At 45.6% G+C, this 19,690-nt stretch overlaps 1 protein-coding gene across 1 annotated transcript in view; it reads left to right on the top strand.

The window, feature by feature from the left end:
* Positions 1-19,141, top strand: part of OTOA (otoancorin) — a 61,577-nt gene extending 42,436 nt beyond the window's left edge. Inside the window, 7 exon segments of the mRNA XM_034988068.1 lie at positions 2,440-2,627; positions 4,420-4,575; positions 11,171-11,313; positions 11,536-11,672; positions 12,156-12,253; positions 15,531-15,726; positions 18,542-19,141. Coding sequence (XP_034843959.1) covers positions 2,440-2,627; positions 4,420-4,575; positions 11,171-11,313; positions 11,536-11,672; positions 12,156-12,253; positions 15,531-15,726; positions 18,542-18,612 — 989 coding nt within the window. The 3' untranslated portion in view covers positions 18,613-19,141.
* Positions 19,142-19,690: the final 549 nt, after the last annotated feature.

The raw sequence follows: 19,690 nt of genomic DNA, 5'->3' as shown, positions 1-19,690 counted from the left end.
GAAGTGTCATGATCTGATTTATGTTTATCTCGGGTGGTCCTCTCTCCGTGCACCCCTGTCCTGTGATGTGGGTGCTGTGCTTGCTTCCCTTTTCTTGACACGGGAAACTGAGCTTTAGAGAGAGATTAAGAGACTTGGCCAAAGTCAAGAAGTGAGCAATGGCAGCTCCTGGATCTGTGCCCAGAGCTGGTGGCGATCGCCATTAGCTCCTCCTGCTCTCACAGCCCAGCAGTCACTTGTCACATGGCAGCCCACCTGCTCTGTGCGTGCGGGCACGCAAAAGTAAGACTCGCCACACTCTGGGGAGGACCCTCTGTTAGGACTGCATCATCGGAGTTTTCTTCCGTGGTTCTGGATATTCATTATTGCTGTGCTTATAGTAATTAATGGCATAGCAGAATTACTAGTTGGTTTCATTTTAGTTAATTTGTGTGTTGATTCATTCAACCAATATTTGCTAAACACCTACTGTGTGCCAGGCAGGGACCACAGCAGGATAAGACCAAGTCCCCGCCACACGGTATAACCATTTTGTTCCTCTCTAATTCTGTACTATCACTGGATCCTGTTGTCATTGGAAAGTGGGGGTGGAGTGGGGGAGTCTAGGAAGGATGTGTCTTTTGTGGTAAAGATGCTTGAGGACCACACGTGGCAACCTCAATCTGGTCCACTTTCACCTCTTGACTGGAGTCCAATGAGTTACCATTGAGAGGCAGTGAGAACGGAGTGGCCACAGGGCTTGGGAATGTTCTGGCTCAGGTGGTGCTGGTGAGTCTGTGAGCCTCAGAGGTGGACGGCTGCTAAGACAGGAAAGCCAGGATTGTTCTTCAGACAAGGAGCCTTGGGGAGCATCTGGGTGGCTCAGTTGGTTTAGCGTCTGCCTTTGGCTTAGGTCATGATCCCAGGGTCCTGGGATCGAGCCCCACATCGGGCTCTCTGCTCAGTGGGGAGTCTGCTTCTCCTTCTCACTCTTCCTCGGTGCTTGCTCTCTCTATACATCTCTCTCAAATAAATGAATTAAAAAAAGAAAAGAAGGGGCGCCTGGGTGGCTCAGTCGTTAAGCGTCTGCCTTCGGCTCAGGTCATGATCCCAGGGTCCTGGGATCGAGCCCCGTGTCGGGCTCCCTGCTCTGAGGGAAGCCTGCTTCTCCCTCTCCCACTCCCCCTGCTTGTGTTCCCTCTCTCGCTGTGTCTCTCTCTGTCAAATAAATAAAATCTTTGGGGCGCCTGGGTGGCTCAGATGGTTAAGCGTCTGCCTTCGGCTCAGGTCATGATCTCAGGGTCCTGGGATCGAGTCCCGCATCGGGCTTCCTGCTCCTTGGGAGCCTGCTTCTCCCTCTGCCTCTCTCTCTCTCTCTCTGTCTCTCATGAATAAATAAATAAAATCTTTAAAAAAATAAATAAATAAATAAAATCTTTAAAAAAAAAGAAAAAAGGAGCCTTGGGTTTTCTCCCAGGTTGAGCACATTGGGGAGAAATATCTCATTTGTGTGTTGATGATGTTAACTGGTTTGACCAGGTGATGTTCAACTTAGTCAAAGACTGAAATGGATGGGTTTTCTCCTGTTGCAAAGGAAAATGCAAGAGGCCCATTTCTCCTCTTTCCCAGAAAGTGGGAAGACCATAGCCTCCATGATGGCAAATCGTTCTTCCTTCCCACACTTAAAGATTCTATTTATTTATTTGAGGGAGAGAACGGGCGCAAGCACGCACACACAAGCGGGGAGTGGCAGGCAGAGGGAGAAGCAGACTCCCTGCTGAGCAGGGAGTCCAGTGTGGGACTCGATCCCAGGACCCTGGGATCATGACGTGAGCCGAAGGCAGACGCTTAACCCACTGAGCCACCCAGGCACCCCACCCTTAACCACACTTAAATAGGACTGTTTCTTCCTCGTAATTCTGGAAGCCTTAACTCTGGGTTGCAAACAAATGCGAGGTGGCAGCTGCTGGTAATAGAACTAATAAAAATAGCTTACAAGTACTGAGTGCTTACTGTATACCTAGCTTCGTTCTAAGTGCTTCATATATAATACATTTAATCCTTCCAAAAATCTGATGAGATAATTTTATCCTCATTTTACTGACGAGGGAGCTGAGGCAGAGAGGGGTTAAATAGTTTTGGATTTGAATCGGAAGCCAGAACTGTTCACCACCAGCTCCCACTGTCCTCCAGGCAATTTGGGGCCCCACTGTAATGTCACAGAGCTCCTACCGTGTGCATGTGGCTGTGCAAAAAGTTGGCATTTCCGTGATTTTGTTACCAGATAATTAGCAAGAAGTGGCCGAAGCGGGATTCAGGCTGCTCCCCGCGTCCCTGCTCTCAGTGTCTATGCTACGCTGCCTCTCGTGAATAAATCCACCCGGACAAGGAGATTACTCATTTCAATAAAGACTAACATTCCCTGAAGCTCTCTTTCCTCTGTTCCTCCCCGTTCTTGAGGTTGCCATGGAGTCATGGCTCCTTCTTCTGGTGACATCTTCAAGTTGGCGGAAGCCAATGCCTGCTGGGCCCCCCAGGACCTGCTCTGCATGGAGGAACACACGTTCATCAGGAACGTGGAGCTTCTGGGGGCCGTCAGGGGTTTCAGCCCCCCTCAGCTGATGACCCTAAAGGAGAAGGCAGTGCAGGTAAAGCCCACCTCAGGGAGGGAGTTTGCAAGAGAGGGAAACCCCAGCATAACGGTCCCAGCACTTCTGTGTGTACAACCCACCTCAGGGAGTTTTCACGTGCGTTGTGCCATTGTAATTTCTCTGTGTCAACTCGGTGCCATAGGCGTGCACTCCACATCCGAGAAATTTCTAGTTCCTCCCTCTCAGGGCTGTAGCAGAGAACAGAGATGTGTCTTGGCATCTCATGGACACTCAGTAAAAAGTTCTGTGGGTGTTCTGGTGCTTCTGAGACGGTTTCCAGGAATGGTGCCTTTTCTTTCTCCACTTGGAGAACCTCAGTTGCTGCTTACAGCAGATTTTCTCAGAATCCATTGCAAATTTGTCTGAAAACATACCAGGAAGGAGTAAAACGGAGACTACAAGTCTTTTTCCATCTTTATAAAGTTCCCTTTGAGTGGCTTGTTTCAGCCATTTGGATAGTTGTAGAATATCTGGTTATCCTTGTGGGGTTGACATTAAGTTCCTTAAAATTATATTTATAACTCTTTTTTATATAAATGACCCAAGTTTATTGTAGAAAAGTTGGACAAGTAATAAAAAAGAAAATCCGTCATAATCTTCTACCCAGAGATAAGCACTGTTAACTGTTTTGGTATAGTCACCTGAAGCTCCCCAGACTTCTGTGTATGTGTATAAAATGTATTTATATATTTCATGTATACTCACACATATATGTTAGAAAAAAATATCATGCTCACCCACTATTCAATAACTTGCTGTCAACACCCAACAGTATAAATGCATATTTTCCATATCAGAAATATAAATTTATATCAGCGTTTTAAATAGTTATATAATATTTCATATTATGGTTGGTCCTTTTTTTTCTGGTCCTTATTTATTTAGCAAGTTGGTAGACTTTTAGGTTGCTTATATTTTTTTAATGCCTCAAGGTACATATTTTGTACATATTTTGGGGGACATTTGTCTCTCATTATTTACTTAGGCTAAATTCCCAGAGGTGGAAATTTGGGGTCAAAGTGTATAAATATTTTAAAAGCTATTGATACACATAACCAAATTCCCTTCCAAAAATTATGTACTGATTTATATTCTCAATATCAATAAATGAGAGTATCCTTTACCACATATTTTTTCAACACCATAAATGATCATTCTTTTTATGCCTTATCAATATGATCAGCTAACATGGTATTCTTTGATTGTTGTTAATGTAGAACTTAAAAGATTATGACCAAGATTGAACTTTTTTCCATGTCTCTTTCTTCTTTTGTGAATTTCTTGTTCATATCTTTTTTTTCCAAAAATCAGTAAAACTTTATTTGCTTCTATTCTTTCACCATTAGTAGAAAACTGGAGAAAGCAAAAATGTTTTGCGCTTACAAAGATAAATGGCCTCTTTAGCCAGTAAAGATCAAAACCTCAAACTACAATAAGGAAGATAAAATCACTCTCCCCCACATTCCCTGAGTTGTCCTTGTCATCTTAGACAAAACCTTAGTCCACTGGCCAGGGACCCTGTGTGTGGCCAAGTCAAGATGAGGGCCAAGAAATCAGACCAATAAATTCCGGTGATAAATCAATCAATCAATCAATCAATCAATAAATACACACACATATATATATATATATACACACACATATATATACACACATATATATATACAGTTGTAGTCCTTTCCTTATTGATTTATAAGAGAACTTCATATATTAAAGAGATTTACCCTATGTCTGTTTAAAATACTGTTAGTAATGGTCAGTCTAATCTGGATTTTTTTTTCACTTGAAGGTTTGGGACATGCCTTCTTACTGGAAAGAATACCATATCACCTCCCTGGGGCGCATTGCTCTGGCTCTTAATGAGAGTGAGCTGCAGCAGCTGGATCTCAGCTCCATTGATACCGTGGCTTCCCTAAGCCGGCAGACCGAATGGACCCCAGGACAGGTAGGTAGATGTTGCTTGATCTTTTAAATATTCCATTTCTGTCTTAATTTTGTGTATATTTTCCTTTATGTCCTTGAACATACAGTATTTGTAATAGCTGCTTTAAAATCTTTGCTGCTAATTCTGTCATCAGTTATTTCTGAGTCTGTTTCTATAGACTAATTTTTCTCTTAGTTTTGGGTTATGTATTTTTATTTTATATGCAAGGCTGGTAATTTTGACTGGCTGGCTAATGGGCATTGTGAATTTTATATTTTTTGAGTGCTTGATTTAGTTGTACTCCTTCGAAGGGTATTGGGCTTTGTTCCAGCATATATTCATTCATTCATTCATTCATTCATTCATTCATTTATATTTTTTAAACATTTAAAAATTTATTTTATTTATTTTGTTATTAAAGATTTTATTTATTTATTTGACAGAGAGAGATAGAGAGAGTGGGAACATAAGCAGGGGGAGTGGGAGAGGGAGAAGCAGGCTTCCCGCCGAGCAGGGAGCCTGATGTGGGGCTTAATCCCAGGATACTGGGATCATGACCTGAGCTGAAGGCAGACGTTTAACGACTGAGCCACCCAGGTGCCCCTAAACGTTTTTTAAATTTAAATTCAATTAATTAGGGATGCCTGGGTGGCTCAGACGGGTAAGCATCTGCCTTCAGCTCAGGTCATGGTCCTGGGGTCCTGGGATCGAGCCCCACATTGGGCTCCCTGCTCAGCGGGGAGCCTGCTTCTCCCTCTGCCTGTCTCTCCCTCTGCTTGTGCACATGCTCTCTCTCTGACAAATAAAGAAAATCTTTAAAAATAAATAAATAAGTAAATAAATTCAATTAATTAACATATAATGTATTATTGGTTTCAGAGGTAGAGGTCAGTGACTCATTAGTCTTATATAATAAGCAGTGCTGGGACGCCTGGGTGGCCCGGTGGGTTAAGCATCTGCCTTCGGCTCAGGTCATGATCCCAGGATCCTGGGATCGAGTCCCACATCGGGCTCCCTGCTCAGCAGAGAGCCTGCTTCTCCCTCTCCCTCTGCTTCTCCCCCTGCTTGTTCTCTCTCTCTCTCTGTCAAATAAATAAAATCTTTAAAAAAAAAAATAATAATAACCAGTGCTCATTACATCACATGCCCTCCTTAATGTCCATCACCCAGTACCCCATCCCTCCAGTCCCCTCCCCTCCAGCAACCCTCAGTTTGTTTCCTATGACTAAGAGTCTCTTATGGTTTGTCTCCCTCTCTGGTTTCATCTTGTTTTATTTTTTCCTCTCTTCCCCTATGATTCTCTGTTTTGTTTCTTAGATTCCATGTATCAGTGAGATCATATGATAATTGTCTTTCTCTAATTGACTTATTTCGCTTAGCATAATACTCTCCAGTTCCATCCATGTCATTGCAAATGGCAAGATTTCAATTTTTGATGGCTGAGTAATGTTCCATTGTATATATATATACACCACATCTTCTTTTTCCATTCATCTGTTGGTGGACACCTGGGCTCTTTCCATAGTTTGCCTATTGTGGACATTGCTGCTATGAACATTGGGGTGGATGTGCCCCTTAGGATTACTACTGGCATACATTTAAATTACTTTCAAATCAGTCTGATCCTTTTGAGGCTTCCTTTTTAAAAAATTAATTAATTAATTAAAATTTTTAAAAAGATTTTATTTATTTATTTGAGAGAGAGCAGAGCGAGAGAGAGAGAGAGATTGAGAGAGAGAGCACCAGTGGGGGTGGAAGGGCAGAGGGAGGAGAAGAGGGCTCCCCGCCGAGCAGGGAGCCCGACGTGGGTCTGGATCCCAGGACCCTGGGATCATGACCTGAGCCAAAGGCAGGCGCTTCACCGACTGAGCCACCCAGGCGCCCCAAGTCTTCCTTTTGAGGATTATTAGGGTAAATCCAGAGTGACCTTTATTGTGTAGTTAACTTATCTCCATTATTCAGACTGATTCTACTGGAGACTCTGCCTAATGTGCTGTGTATTTCCAGACCCCTCTGTTCTGGCTGGTGGGAATGTGATCTCTTTCCAACTCCATATGAGCTCTGAGAATTGTTCAGCCTATCACTTTCTGATGCGTCTTCCTGATACTTATGTAGATTTCACTCCTGGTCTGTGTGGAGAGGTTAGTACTCAGCCAGATGGGGGAAGACCTCTCTCTCTTCTGCCAAGTTTCTCTTCTGGTGTTCTCTCTCTGAAGTTTTCTACTCTCCAGTACTTTCCCCCACAGATTACAGGTGCCGTGGCTTCTCTGACCTTGGATCTCTATGTTCTCAGCTCAACGGGACCACTGGGTTTGTTTAGGTTCCCTTTCCTGCTCCCTGGCCTGGAAAGTGCTTCTTGGCAGTAAGCAAGGGCAATTTTCAGGCTCTCCTTATTTATGTTCCCTCTTTCAGGATCATAGTCCTGTATTCTCCATTGTCCAGTCTGAATATAGTTGTTTCATAGATTTTGTTCAGTGTTCTCATTGCTTAGGAAGTTGGTTTCTGTGTCAGTTAATCCTTCATGCACTAAAGAAGAAGTTCGCTCCAGAATTTAATTGTTTCAACTGGGAGGGATGTTAACCCACTGTATTGCTAGAAAGGGGAGTCTTAGATGCTCTGTGGTATCTTCATGCTCAGGCAGCCCTCCCTCAGTGGTCAAATTCAACATCGGCTTTACATATTATCTAATTAGCATCCCCATAAAGAAAGAGCCCCTCTTGCATGAATTTTTGAAAAAGCCCCAGCATTGACTCCAATTGTGCAGTTGCCCACCCCAAGCAGTCACTGTGATCAGGAGTAGAATATGTTGGTTGGCTCGGCATGCATCAGGGAGTGGGGTCCTTCTCAACATGACCCTATGAACTGACAGGGGGAACAGAGGGTGGGAGGCTGCATAAGGCCCCCAAAGACATCTATGCCCCAATCCCTGCGAGCTTTGAAGATGTTCCCTTATGTGGCAAAAGGGATTTTACAGATCTGATTAATTTAAGGGTCTTAAGATGGGAGGATTCTCTTGATGAGCCCAGTGTAATCACAAGGGTCCTTAGGAGAAGGAGACGGGAGGCCACAGATCCAGGAGGCCGTGTGACTAGGGAAGCAGAAGGACACAGAGAAAGATTTGAAGGCATTGTGCTGCTGATTCTGAAGATGGATGATGTGGCTACAGGCAGCTGCTGGAAGCTAGAAAAGGCAAGGAAATAAATTCTAGAACCTCCAGAAGGAACAACCTCCAGAGGAAACAGATACAGGGTAGTTCACCCAAGGAAAAGCATGGTGTTCTCAAACAAAGGGAGGATGGGTGCTGGGCAGGCAAAACCAATGGATGTCCCCCAGTCTCATGAGCTTTTTGGAGTCAGTATTGCCATGTCCCATAACTCTGACTGGCCCCATTCAAACACAACACATTGTGAATTGTACCCCGCCCCTCCACCCCCAGCCCCGGAGCTGGGCAGCATGGAGACCCTGGCCATGAGGATTATGTGAGTCAATACATGTGAAACATTCTGAACAACGCCTGGCACATAGAATTCAGTAAAAATTAATTGTTTTCACTGTTGTGGCCTCTGATGCCATCCTCATCAACCACCACCACCACACTTGCTCCCTTTGGCGTCTCACCTCATTTGCAAGACGCTCTAAACCCAGCAATCTGAGGTTCCTTCCATCCTGACATTCTATAATGACCGATTTTGCCTGTTTGAGAAGTGCCACATCACCCTTCGGATATTAAAATCCTTCTATTTACAGTCTGGGAGAAAACAGAAAAATATATCCAACTTAGAAACTGGAGAATCTCTTTCCCTTTGTACCGATTTTAGTTCCCACAGATGCCAGTGAGATTTATCAATATGTTTGAAGAGGATATGAAAACCTAACATTTGCATATATCATTTGCAGTCAGTTCCTCAACTTTTGCTCCCCATCAAACCCTTAAATGCATGTTTCTAGATTAATAGTCAGACCTGATGGAACTACATTAACAGAGTTCAGTTTAAAAACCAATTTAAGGGGGCGCCTGGGTGGCTCAGACGGTTAAGCGTCTGCCTTCAGCTCAGGTCATGATCCTAGGGTCCCGGGATCGAGTCCCGCATCGGGCTCCCTGCTAGGCGGGGAGCCTGCTTCTCCCCCTCTGCCTCTGCCTCTCTCTCTGACTTTCATGAATAAATAAATAAATAAAATTAAAAAAAAAAACAAACAATTTAAGGGGAGAAAAAACTATTAGAGAAGCCAGAGGGATGAACGGAGAGATTGAAATCTTACAGCTATTCATTTTTCAGAGGGTTAATATTGCCTAAAAATGTTAGTATTAATTGTCTTGGAATCATTACAGATACACTAGTCCAGTCATTCAAGTAAATATATTTTGGCTTATCACCTTGCAGGCTGAGCTTGCATTTTCCAGGTTCCAGTGGCAAGGACAATTTAATACCGCATCTTCAAAGTAATTTTATTTGAATCGTATTTTCGCACTTTCATTTTAAAACGGGCACGCCTGATAGTTGGGGAGCACAAATTGTTATGAGTCAACTAGTGAAACCTGATTGTGAAGCCTTAATAGGAAAAGTTCAAAAGCGACCCCAAATCTCTCTCTTCTCTTCATACCCAAACATCTTCACTGTCTAAGAGTACAAGCTCTGGAGTCGGAATGCCTGGGTTTTAATCTTAGTTATTTGTCGGTTGTGTAGCCAATGGGGCTTAGTTACTTTACCTCTCTGGGCCTCAGCTTCCTCATCTGTGAGAATGAGAATAATATTAATATTTCACAGGGTTGGGGTGCCTGGGTGGCTCTTTGCCTTGTGAGCTCTTGTCCTCTTGTCATCTTTTGCACCTGCCCCCATGAGCCCTGAGGGATCCAGAATTTATTATACAGCTCATCTCCAAAGGATTGACTTGAATCCTTCCTTGGGTCCAACATAGATAGTTTAAATGAATCAGGGTTCATTTCATTACAGGTGGCAGAAAAAAACAACTCAAAGTGGCTTGACCAGGCAAGGAAATTTATTGGCTCCCCTAACTGAAAAGTTCAAGTGTAGAGTTCAGGTGTGGCTGGATCCAGAGTCTTCAACACTATGGTCAGACATCTATCTCTCACCATTTTGACCCTGCTTTCCTTTGTGTTGGCTTCAGTCAGAGGCAGGCTCTTTGCAGGTGGTGAATTCTAGCAGATCCAGGTGTTTATCATTCCAAGGTCCAGTCCAGAGTAAAGAATGTTCTCCTTCCAGATAAAGAAGGCTGTCTTATTTCCCTATTTCAATTAGGACATCCCTAATTATTCCAGTCAAAGTCCTGGCTGGTTTTGACTGGATCACAGGCCCATCTAGAACACATCATGGCAGCCAGGCTAAGAGATGACTTGACTAGTCAGGACTGGGCCATAACATCACCCCTGGAACTCAGAAGGCAGTTAGCTCCACCTGAACCACATGAAGTAAGAGTGGGAGGGGTAGCTCTCCAGGGAAAGTCATGAACAATGAACGGCTACTGTGCAAGAATTTCAGGGACCCTACACAGCAACCCCCTTAAAGCTCACTGAAGAGATCCCTCTGGTTTTCAATACCAAAACATTTGTTATACTACTGTCTGGAATTGAAGAGAGAGGGATAAACCTATTAAAGTAGGACTTTAGAGAAAGAAAAATTAACTGTGGCTGAGATCATGAGGGAAGACTTCATAAAGAAAGTGACATTTGACTTGAACCCCCCAAATAAAAAGATGGTTGGATTTTATTTTATTTTTTTTTAAGATTTTATTTATTTATTTGACACAGAGACACAGGGGGAGTGGGAGAGGGAGAGGGAGAAGCAGGCTTCCTGTGGAGCTGGGAGCCCGATGGAGGGCTCCATCCCAGGGCCCTGGGATCATGACCTGAGCTGAAGGCAGATGCTTAACAACTGAGCCACCCAGGCACCCCGATGGTTGGATTTTAACAGTTGGGAAGGCAGGAAGCACATTAAAGATGGAGGGACTGATTTGAGCAAAGGCAAAAAAGCAGACTATTAAAAGGTTTTGTCAGAAACTTCTGGAAACTTGGGGTGCCTGGGTGGCTCAGCTGGCTAAGCATCTGCCTTCAGCTGAGGTCATGATCCTCGGGTCCTGGGATCAAGTCCCGCATCAGGCTTCCTACTCAGCAGGAGCCTGCTTCTCGTGCTCCCTCTGCTGCACCCCCCTCCCCCCGCTTGTGCTCTCTGGCTCTCTCTCTGTGTCAGATAAATAAATAAAATCTTAAAAAAAGGAAGTTCTGGAAACATGCTGAAGAAGTTTGGATCCTGATGCAGGAGAACTCAAGTGAGCAAACTATCTGAAGGTCATGAGTGACTGCAGAAAATAAGCTCGCAGACACACACGGGATACAGTTCCTTTAGTGCTGGTGAAGGATACAAGAGTTTCACTGCCAAAACACACCTCTGTGGATGAGGGGACATATTCACTAGAAGCAGCACCTTAGGGACATGAACCTGGAGGCAGTGGCTAGGATGGTTTGGAATGGGGGGTGTGTCCAGAGGAGTAAATGGGGGATTTGTTGGTAGGCTACTGCTATAGCTAAGTTATCCCCTCAGGCCTTGGGGTTTTCATCATCCCTGGATAGTTCCTCTTTTATCCTTCCTTATTTTTCTAGGCTAAATCTATTCTGCAAGGGTTCCTGGAGGATTCAGGCTACAGTATCCAGGATCTGAAGAGCTTCCACTTAGTAGGACTTGGTACCACCCTGTGTACTCTGAACGCCACCGAAATCTCACTCATAAAGATCTCAGAATTCAGGTATCCAAACCAGTAGTGTTCAAAATGGCAAATGATTGATGGGCCAGTTCATTCATTCAGCAAGACGTCTTTTGCTTCCTGATGCCTTGCCCCCTTTCTGGGTTAAAATAAGGAGTGGACTCAGCTGGATCCTTTCTGGATGCTGAGCCTACCTACCTTCTGCACACCTGTTGTGTCTGGAGAGTCTCACAGGCTCACACTATATCCTTCCCTCTTAACCAGGGTGGTGGTGGCCAGAATCGGGACCCTGCTCTGTAGCATCCATGTCTTGGCCGAGTTTAAGAGGAAGGCAGAAGTTGTGTTTGGGGATCCCACCCAATGGTCCAGCTCTGTCCTGCAGGAGCTCGGGACTATTGCAGGTACGGCACCTCGAGCAGGCCTCCTGTCCCTGCCCAACCTGAAATCTGGAGACAAAAGCAAAAAAATAAAATAAAATAAAATAAAAATAATAATAACAATAAAAGAATCCTGTGCCAAATCTGTTCTTTAAACAAGCTCTCTTGGTGGTTCTTGTGCACACTAACGTGGTTTAGGATGTGATTTAATTGACTTCTAAATAGTTTTATACACAACCTGAAATTGCATAAAGTGAAGCTCCTTCTGGGCCTACTTTTTGTTGTAGGAGACCAATCAGGGCTAATGTGACCCACTTTTTCTTTTTTTTTTTTAATCAGAATTGATTAAGGAACTTGATTCTCCAGTGTGATTTTCAAGGCTTTTTGTAAGAAATGACGCTTGCCTAGAACACACAGATCTGTACATTATGCAGCACCATTAATAAAACAAGTGGAGTTGCGATGGCTTGAACTAAACCCTCGTGATGCATGCCTTTTTCTCCCCAGCTGGATTAACGAAGGAAGAGCTCCAAATGCTGGACAAGGATTTGATGCCGTATTTCCAGCCATCAGCAATCAAATGCCTTCCTGATGAGATATTCAAAGTAGGTACTCAGTTCTTCAAGGAGAATAGGCGCTTGACCCCATTTCAAATCAGAGACAGATGGCAGGCCTTGGATTCTAGGGGCTTGCAACCAGATTTCTGCTGATAGGGCCAGAGGAGAGGTGTATGCCAACACTGAATGGGTCACAAGATAATTTTAGGTTTAAACACATTTTTTTCCTTAAAATTTTATGTTTTTTTAATTTTTATTTTTTATTTTTTTATTATTTATTTATTTATTTATTTATTTATTTATTTATTTATTTGCGAGAGAGAGAATGAGAGACAGAGAGCATGAGAGGGAGGAGGGTCAGAGGGAGAAGCAGACTCCCTGCTGAGCAGGGAGCCCGGGACTCGATCCCGGGACTCCAGGATCATGACCTGAGCCGAAGGCAGTCGCTTAACCAACTGAGCCACCCAGGTGCCCTAAAATTTTATGTTTTAATTTGTATTTATTTTTATGGTTGGCCTCTCTTCATAGCAAGGTATTGATTTTCTATTTATGATGGTATGACAGAGTCAGATTTCTTTGTCTAGAACCCTTGGGGACAGATACATTTCAGAATTCAGAATTTTCCAGATTTTAAAAAGATAACTCTGTGAATCTCCACTATGTAATTTAACACCCCCAGCAGTGTCTGGGGAAGCACCTTATACGTTAATATTTCTGTGAAGAAGTCAGTGATTCCACACTAATTGGAATAAATAGAGACTATAAATGACCTTACATCATTCAAGGTTTTGCAGGCAAATAAGTTTGTCTTAAACTTTGGGAAAAACATTCAGTTCTGAGATTTTTTTTGGACTTCAGAATGGCCGATGAGGAATTATGGACCTGTATAACATTTCCTTTTTAAATTGATTGAAGTAAACATATTTTAGTTGATTTAAAGAAAAGTGTTGAGAAAACCTCAACAGGACAGGTGAGAAACGGCTATAGAAGAAATTGAGGAGGTGGCATTGGATCAGCTGAGGTTAGGGAAACAGGGTAGTCAGGGCCTTGTGTCCCCATACAGGCTTAGGGGAGTGTTTGGTGGGGACTGCAGCGTGCTCTGATGAGGAGTGGCCCTGGTGTTCTCGTTTGCTGGGTAACTTGGAAATAAATTCTCTCCACCACAACTGTGGAAGACACACAAACGAGGTTGGACAGATGCCCGTGATGCCACATCACTGGTTCATTTCAAGACAGATAGCCGACCTTGAACGACTTCACAACACAGGACAGTTTCCAGCACAGAGTAGGTGCAATAGCTGTTTGGGGGGAAATAAACAGTAGTCCTGAAGGCTCCGGAGCTGCCCTTCTGGGGGTTTCTGCAGGGCAGAGGTGCCTTGGTTCTGGATGCTGGCATGTTGCTGAGCACTTTCCCCTGGCCTGGTTTGGAGTGCACTTTGTGGTTGTTTCCTTGTTCAGGGATTTGTCTTTTTCAGAAATTCCTAGGTGCACCTGGGGACGCACTTCTGAAAGGGTATAACCTAGCGCCTTCAGGGCCTTAGGAGTAACATAAGACAGTGCAGTGGCCTGTGGCCTGGGTAGAGTCCAAGGTGAATAAAATTAGCCCTGAATGGGGAAGCTGCTTCTCATCTCTGGCACATCAACGCAGTGTGACAATGTGGGCCCAGTATTGCTGGATCTTCCTTTTATTTTTTTATTATTATTTGATTTACGATTCCAGAGGTCTCCATTTTCATGTGAAACCTGCTGATAATCAAATGTTGGCAACCACTTCGAATTTATTTTTTTTTAAAGCACAGTCCAGTGGGCCTAGAGATTCCATCTGGCTGGTGGGTTGCAAGTCCACCATGTTGGAAAAAATAGGTAATTTATAGAACACAGACTGTGTTAACGGTAGATGCAAGGTGCAAGCCAGAAGAGTACCTGTGTTGTGTGTGTGTTGGGAGGGGGAGCGGGGAGAGGTGATGCTGACCTCGCATGACAGGTTAGCTAGGTTGGAGGGAGGAATAGCATTCCAGGCAGAAGGAAGTACGCAGCAGAAGTGCTGCCTCCTGGGGGCCACAAATACAGGTGCTCATTCTCCTGCAGTGAAGAGTGCCGGTGGGAGGCAGCTGGACAGGTGGGCTTGGCCCAAAGCTTGAGGGCCCCATTGCCACATTCAGGAACTGGAACTGTGTCCTGGAAGTGGGCGGCAGGGAAGGGTTCTAAGCAGGGGAAGCATCTCCCTAGACAGGGAATAAGAAGAGGGTGAAGGAGGAAAGAGGAGTGGATGAGGGGGCATAACCCCTTTCCCAGAGTCTTTGGGGTCCTTAGAAAATACACAGCATGACTTTAGATGCCTCTCTACAAATTCAGAATCCTGCCATCTCATCTGCCATCCCATCTCATTCCAGACCCTCTGGAACTAGCCACCAAGTCCTCTGAGCTAGAAGCAGCTTCAGTCAACATCTTGTTCAGAGTCCTCAAAGACATAAGTGTACTTGGCAGAAGTTCCCACTTCCAGTGGCCATGGCAGACGTCACTAATAGATTACCACACCTTTCCTCCACGTAGCTCTTGCAGGGCTCACCCACAGGGTGCGCAGGCAGTCACGCCAGAGGATCAGAATCCACACAGGAGAGGAGTTCTCGGCGCCATCCCACATCTAGTCCAAAAGCCCAGAGAGGCTGTGAAATTTGCTCGAGGTCACACAGCTAGTATGTGGCAGAGCTGGGACACAGATTCAGATCTTTGGCCTTTAGGCTTGTGTTTTCTCCTCTACGCCAGTGTTTCTCAGGTGGGGGACTTGAAACCTGGGGGAAGCACCTCGAACTGAATTAAGAACTGAATTAAACAACGTTAAGTCACACAGTGAGAAAATCATGACTTTCTTTTCAACTCTCCTTTAATGCTGATTACTTCAACGAGGAAGTCTCAGTTTGGAGCTAAAATGTCTTTAACCCTCTATAACATTTCAAGTCTCCTCTTCTTGACTATTTTTTAAGAGGCCTTGGATTCAGACATTGTTGGCCAACAAAGCCAGCTTGAATGCAATAATGTTCATTTCTTTTGGCTTATTGTTAATGATTACTAATGGAAAGTCACTTTGGTCTTCCATTTTTGGAAATTTCCACCTAAAATGTTCCATTTAAAAAATAAATGTATTCTAGTAGTGAAAAGAGCGATGTGATTTTAAGGAAAAATCTCAAGAAGAGCACAAATGGTACACGGGTATGGCAAAGTTGTGCGGACCCTGGGCGGATGACCGAGGTTTGGGAAGGCCGCGGAGGACCCCCCCCCCCCGAGGGCCTCCCCCTGAGGGCGCTGTCCCCTTTCTCCGCTGCAGGAGCTGTCCGTGGAGCAGATCGCCTCTTTGGGCCCCGAGAACGCCGCGGCGGTGACTCCAGCCCAGCGCCGGCAGCTGAGCATGTTGCAGCTGCAGAGCCTCCAGCGGGCGCTAGATGGCGCCAACCCGCGCTCCTGGCTGGACACGCCCCCGAGCGCCAGGCCCACCCGGACCCCCTCCTCTGGTTCTCCTCCTGGTGAGTGGGACAACCCTCTGCCCGGGCCCCCACCCCTAGCCCCCTTCCCTGTCCCCGAGTACCCCCCTGCCCGTCCTGGGGCGGGGAGGTTCCTAAAGATCCAGAGCGGGGTCTCTCACAGTCTTTGGAGGCTCTGCATTCAGAGAAAAATCCAAAGTCCCTACCAAGCGTGTGTAAATGACGCTCAACTCTGGCTGTGCTTTCAAGTCACCTGGGGGAACTTGTAAGACAGCCGGTTTCACGGACCCCACCCAGAACTCGTTGAATCAGAATCTCTCGGGACTAAATGCATTTCAGCGGTTCCCTTGCATCCTACCTCCTTCTCACGGACCAGTATTAATTAATAAATTCAACCAGTATATGTTGGGCACCTACTTTATGTCAGGCCTGCAGCAGGAGCTGGGAATACAGAGGTGAGAAGACAGGTAAGGCTGTCTTGTAAATGAACAAGGTGATTTCACATCTGGGAAGACTGGGGAAGGAAGGAGGCAGAGGGAGGTGAGGGTGACTAGGGCTGAGCTAGGATAAGGGGGTTGGTCCTCTCTTCCTTACCCCCGTCACTTCTTTGTGACCCCTTCTATCTTTAGTGAGCACCATCTTTGGACGAGGCGTGGTGTTGGGCTCTGAGGAGATAGCAGTGACCAAGCCAGATGTGTCCTTGATGCTCACTAAGCTCTCAGTGGAGCATGAGGGTGAGGGAAGGCATACCTAGCCTGGCGACCATGAGGCCGTATGACAGGCGCTCTGACAGGGAACACATGGGCGAGACAGCTGACCTAGGCTTGGGGGTTCAGGGAGTGGCCGTGGAAACTTCCCAAAGACAGTAATGTCTAGATTGCAGCCCGGGTTGGGGAGAATATGGACTCAGCCCATGGAGTGTCCCAGGTAGAAAGAGCAGTGAGAGCAAATACCCAGTGAGCAAAAAGAACTTGGTGCTCAAAGCCTCCACTCTACCTTTTCCTGATATGGATATGTCCCTCCGTCTGCCCCAGCCTTCCCTTGAGCTTGGAGAACTGGGGAATTCCCAATTTCTGCAGCCATAAGTGGCCAGAGGTGGCACCTTTGATTTACTATTATTGTTATTTTTTTAAAAGATTTATTTATTTATTTGAGTTGGGGGGAGAGGGGCAGAGGGAGAGGGAGAGAATCCCAAGCCAACTCCCCACTGAGCTTGGAGCCCAATGCAGGGTTCGATCCCGTGACCCTGAGATCATGACCTGAGCTGAAATCAAGAGTCAGATGCTTAGCTGACTTAGCCACCCAGGTGCCCCTGATTTACTATTATTATTTTAAAAACTTTTCATTGAAGTATAATATGCATACATTTAAATTTTTTGTTTTAGAGAAAGCCGAGTAGAGGTGGGGAGTGGGAGGGAGGGGCCGAGGGGGAGAGAGAGAGAGAATCTTAAGCAGGCTCCACACCCAGTGCAGAGCCTGATGCGGGGCTCAATCTCATGGCCCTGCGATCATGACCTGAGCTGAAATCAAGAGTTGGACACCTAACTAACTGAGCCACCCAGGTGCCCCCATTTAAAAATTATTTTTAAATATTGTGTTTTGTGTGTATCATATAACACACACAAGAGATAATGCACAGGATTCAAACTATGTAAGGGCTGAAAAGGAATGCAGTGCAGTGTCTCCATCTGTCTGTCCCCTGTCCCCTCAACACGTGTTCCTTCCCCAGAGGCAAGTAATGTTACCAGCTTCTTGTGTATTTGTCCAGAGATAGTCTATACATATCCATAGATTATCTCTGCACTTTTATAAAAGGTTGTTATACCCTTTGTTCTGCACCTTGCATATCTCATTTAACAATATATCTTGGAGACAGTTCTGTATCTGTACATAGTAAGCCTTGCAATTGTTGGTTTTCTGGTTACACCATAATTGTATTTAACCAGATGTCTACAGAAGGATATTTCCGGTTTTTTGTTTGTTTGTTTTTTAACTATTACAAACAAGGCTTCAGGGGATAACCTCTTATCATTTGCATCTGTCTGAGTATATCTGCAGGATAAAATCTTCAAAGTGGGATTGCTGAGTTAGAGGGTGTATGCATTTGTAATTTTGATGGATATCACCAAATCCCCTGTAGAGAGGCAGGACCAGTTTTCCCTTGAACCAGCAGCGTCAGAAAGTGGTGTCCCTGTAGGACCCTAGATGCCTTCTCCTTCCCTTCCACTCCACAGGCCCTTCCTGTGGGTGAAGCCCTTAATCTCTTGTTTCCTAAACTTGCTTCATTATCAGGATCACCTGGGAGGAATCCTTCAAATACAGATTCCTGTGGCCTCATCCCAGGCTTGCTCAATCACAATCTCCAGGGGAGGATCCTGGAATTTGCATTTTTTTCTAAGACTTTATTTATTTATTTGAGAGGGAGAGCGCCTGCGAGTGGGAGAGAGCATGAGCAGGGGCAGGAGGGAGGAACAGAGGGAGAGGGAGAAGCAGATTCCCCACTGAGCAGGGAGCCCAAAGTGGGCTCGATGCTAAGACCCCGAGATCATGACCTGACCCAGCCAAGCGCCCCCTGGAATTTGCATTTTTAACAATCTCCCCAGTGACTCTTATGATTAAGGCAGCTCTGGTACAAGCTGATTCACACAATGTCATTTAATTTTTACTCCCCTGCGGCAGCCCCCTCCACCCCCCCCACGCCCCCTGCTTTGGGGTCATTATTCCCGTGTCCGAGAAGAGCAAACAGCATTCTGGGAGATCAAGTGAGTGGTCCAGAGGGAGACCCAGGGAGCTGGGCATGCTGTGTCTGCCCTCCGAGGGCTGCTGAGACCTCATGTGCACTCCTGTCTCCTCCTAGGAGGCCCTGTCACATGGGGTCCTTGGCTTGGCTGTCCTCTGCTGGTTCTCCTGCCCAAGACCGTGTGGTGAGCAGCGCGTGCGCATGGCCCTTCAGTGTCCAAGCAGCGGGCCCCGGTGTGTGGAAACAGAGGTACTCCAGACTGTGAGACCCCCTACCCCCACCCACAGCCTCCACTGGGGCAGGGAGCCCCCAGGGCCTGGAAATTTAAAGGCACTGAATGGAAGAATAATTATTAAAAATGATCTTAAAAAGTTCTTAAGCTGGCCTGTATCCTCAGCAGAGAGCCATTCTCTGCCCTGTTTCAGCCTCTCTTGCTTTCCAGCTTGGGGACAGAGAAACTGTGGGGAGGGAAGGATGTTTTCTGTCAACAGCATGAGGATCCTATGTACAAGTCACTGCCCTCCCTCCAGAGAGGGATGCCAGGGGGTGGCAGGTATTGGCAAAGGCACCATTTTAGCTGGGGCCTGATCTGGCTTCTTCTCTGGCTTAACGTCCCTCCCTTGGAGCTATAGGCTGCATTGGATTTCTCCTTCTTAGATATTTAGCAGAGCTGAAATAAATGAATCCCTCCACAGAAGCCAATATTCCTGCCTGATTGCTGGGACTAATTGATGTTTCGGTGGGCCTTGCATTGCATGGAAATTAAAACATTTAACATGGCTCAACGTTAAATCAATTTTTAAGTACATTTTCTAGATGCCTTCCATTTCCTTGGGAGTCAGCTGAATGAATGGTCATGGAGTTATCAGTTAAGCTTTCAAAAAATTCCTTTTCTGACGAAATCGGTGGCTCTTCTGGGTTTAAGTTTTTCTGGGCTTTGGGGATGGGTTGAAATAAAAGAAAATACACACTGTAAGTCCGTCACCCATGTGATTATTGCCCAGCAGAGCAAAGTCAGCCCACTGGCCCAATCCTTTTGGAGGCTGGGAGGGATGGAGTTCCTTCTGGAAATCTGCAGGATGCTCTAGGCCTTCAGCTCAGGAAAGGGGGACGGAAGTGTACTTTGCCACCTCCCAGGCTGTTACACCATCTCAAAAACAGAAATCAGAGCTGTTTCTCGTGACTTCCCTTAGGTAGCAAGTTAGGCATCCTGGGCACTCATGTTCTGCCACCAGCATGCCCTGCGTTCTCTTCCTGGTCACGCGT

Source organism: Mirounga leonina, unplaced genomic scaffold, assembly GCF_011800145.1.
Source record: "Mirounga leonina isolate KUSES-001 unplaced genomic scaffold, KU_Mleo_1.0 Mir_448, whole genome shotgun sequence".
NCBI lineage: Eukaryota > Metazoa > Chordata > Mammalia > Carnivora > Phocidae > Mirounga > Mirounga leonina.
The sequence above is the reverse complement of the archived record's forward strand: the minus strand, read 5'-3'. Positions and strand labels throughout refer to the sequence as shown.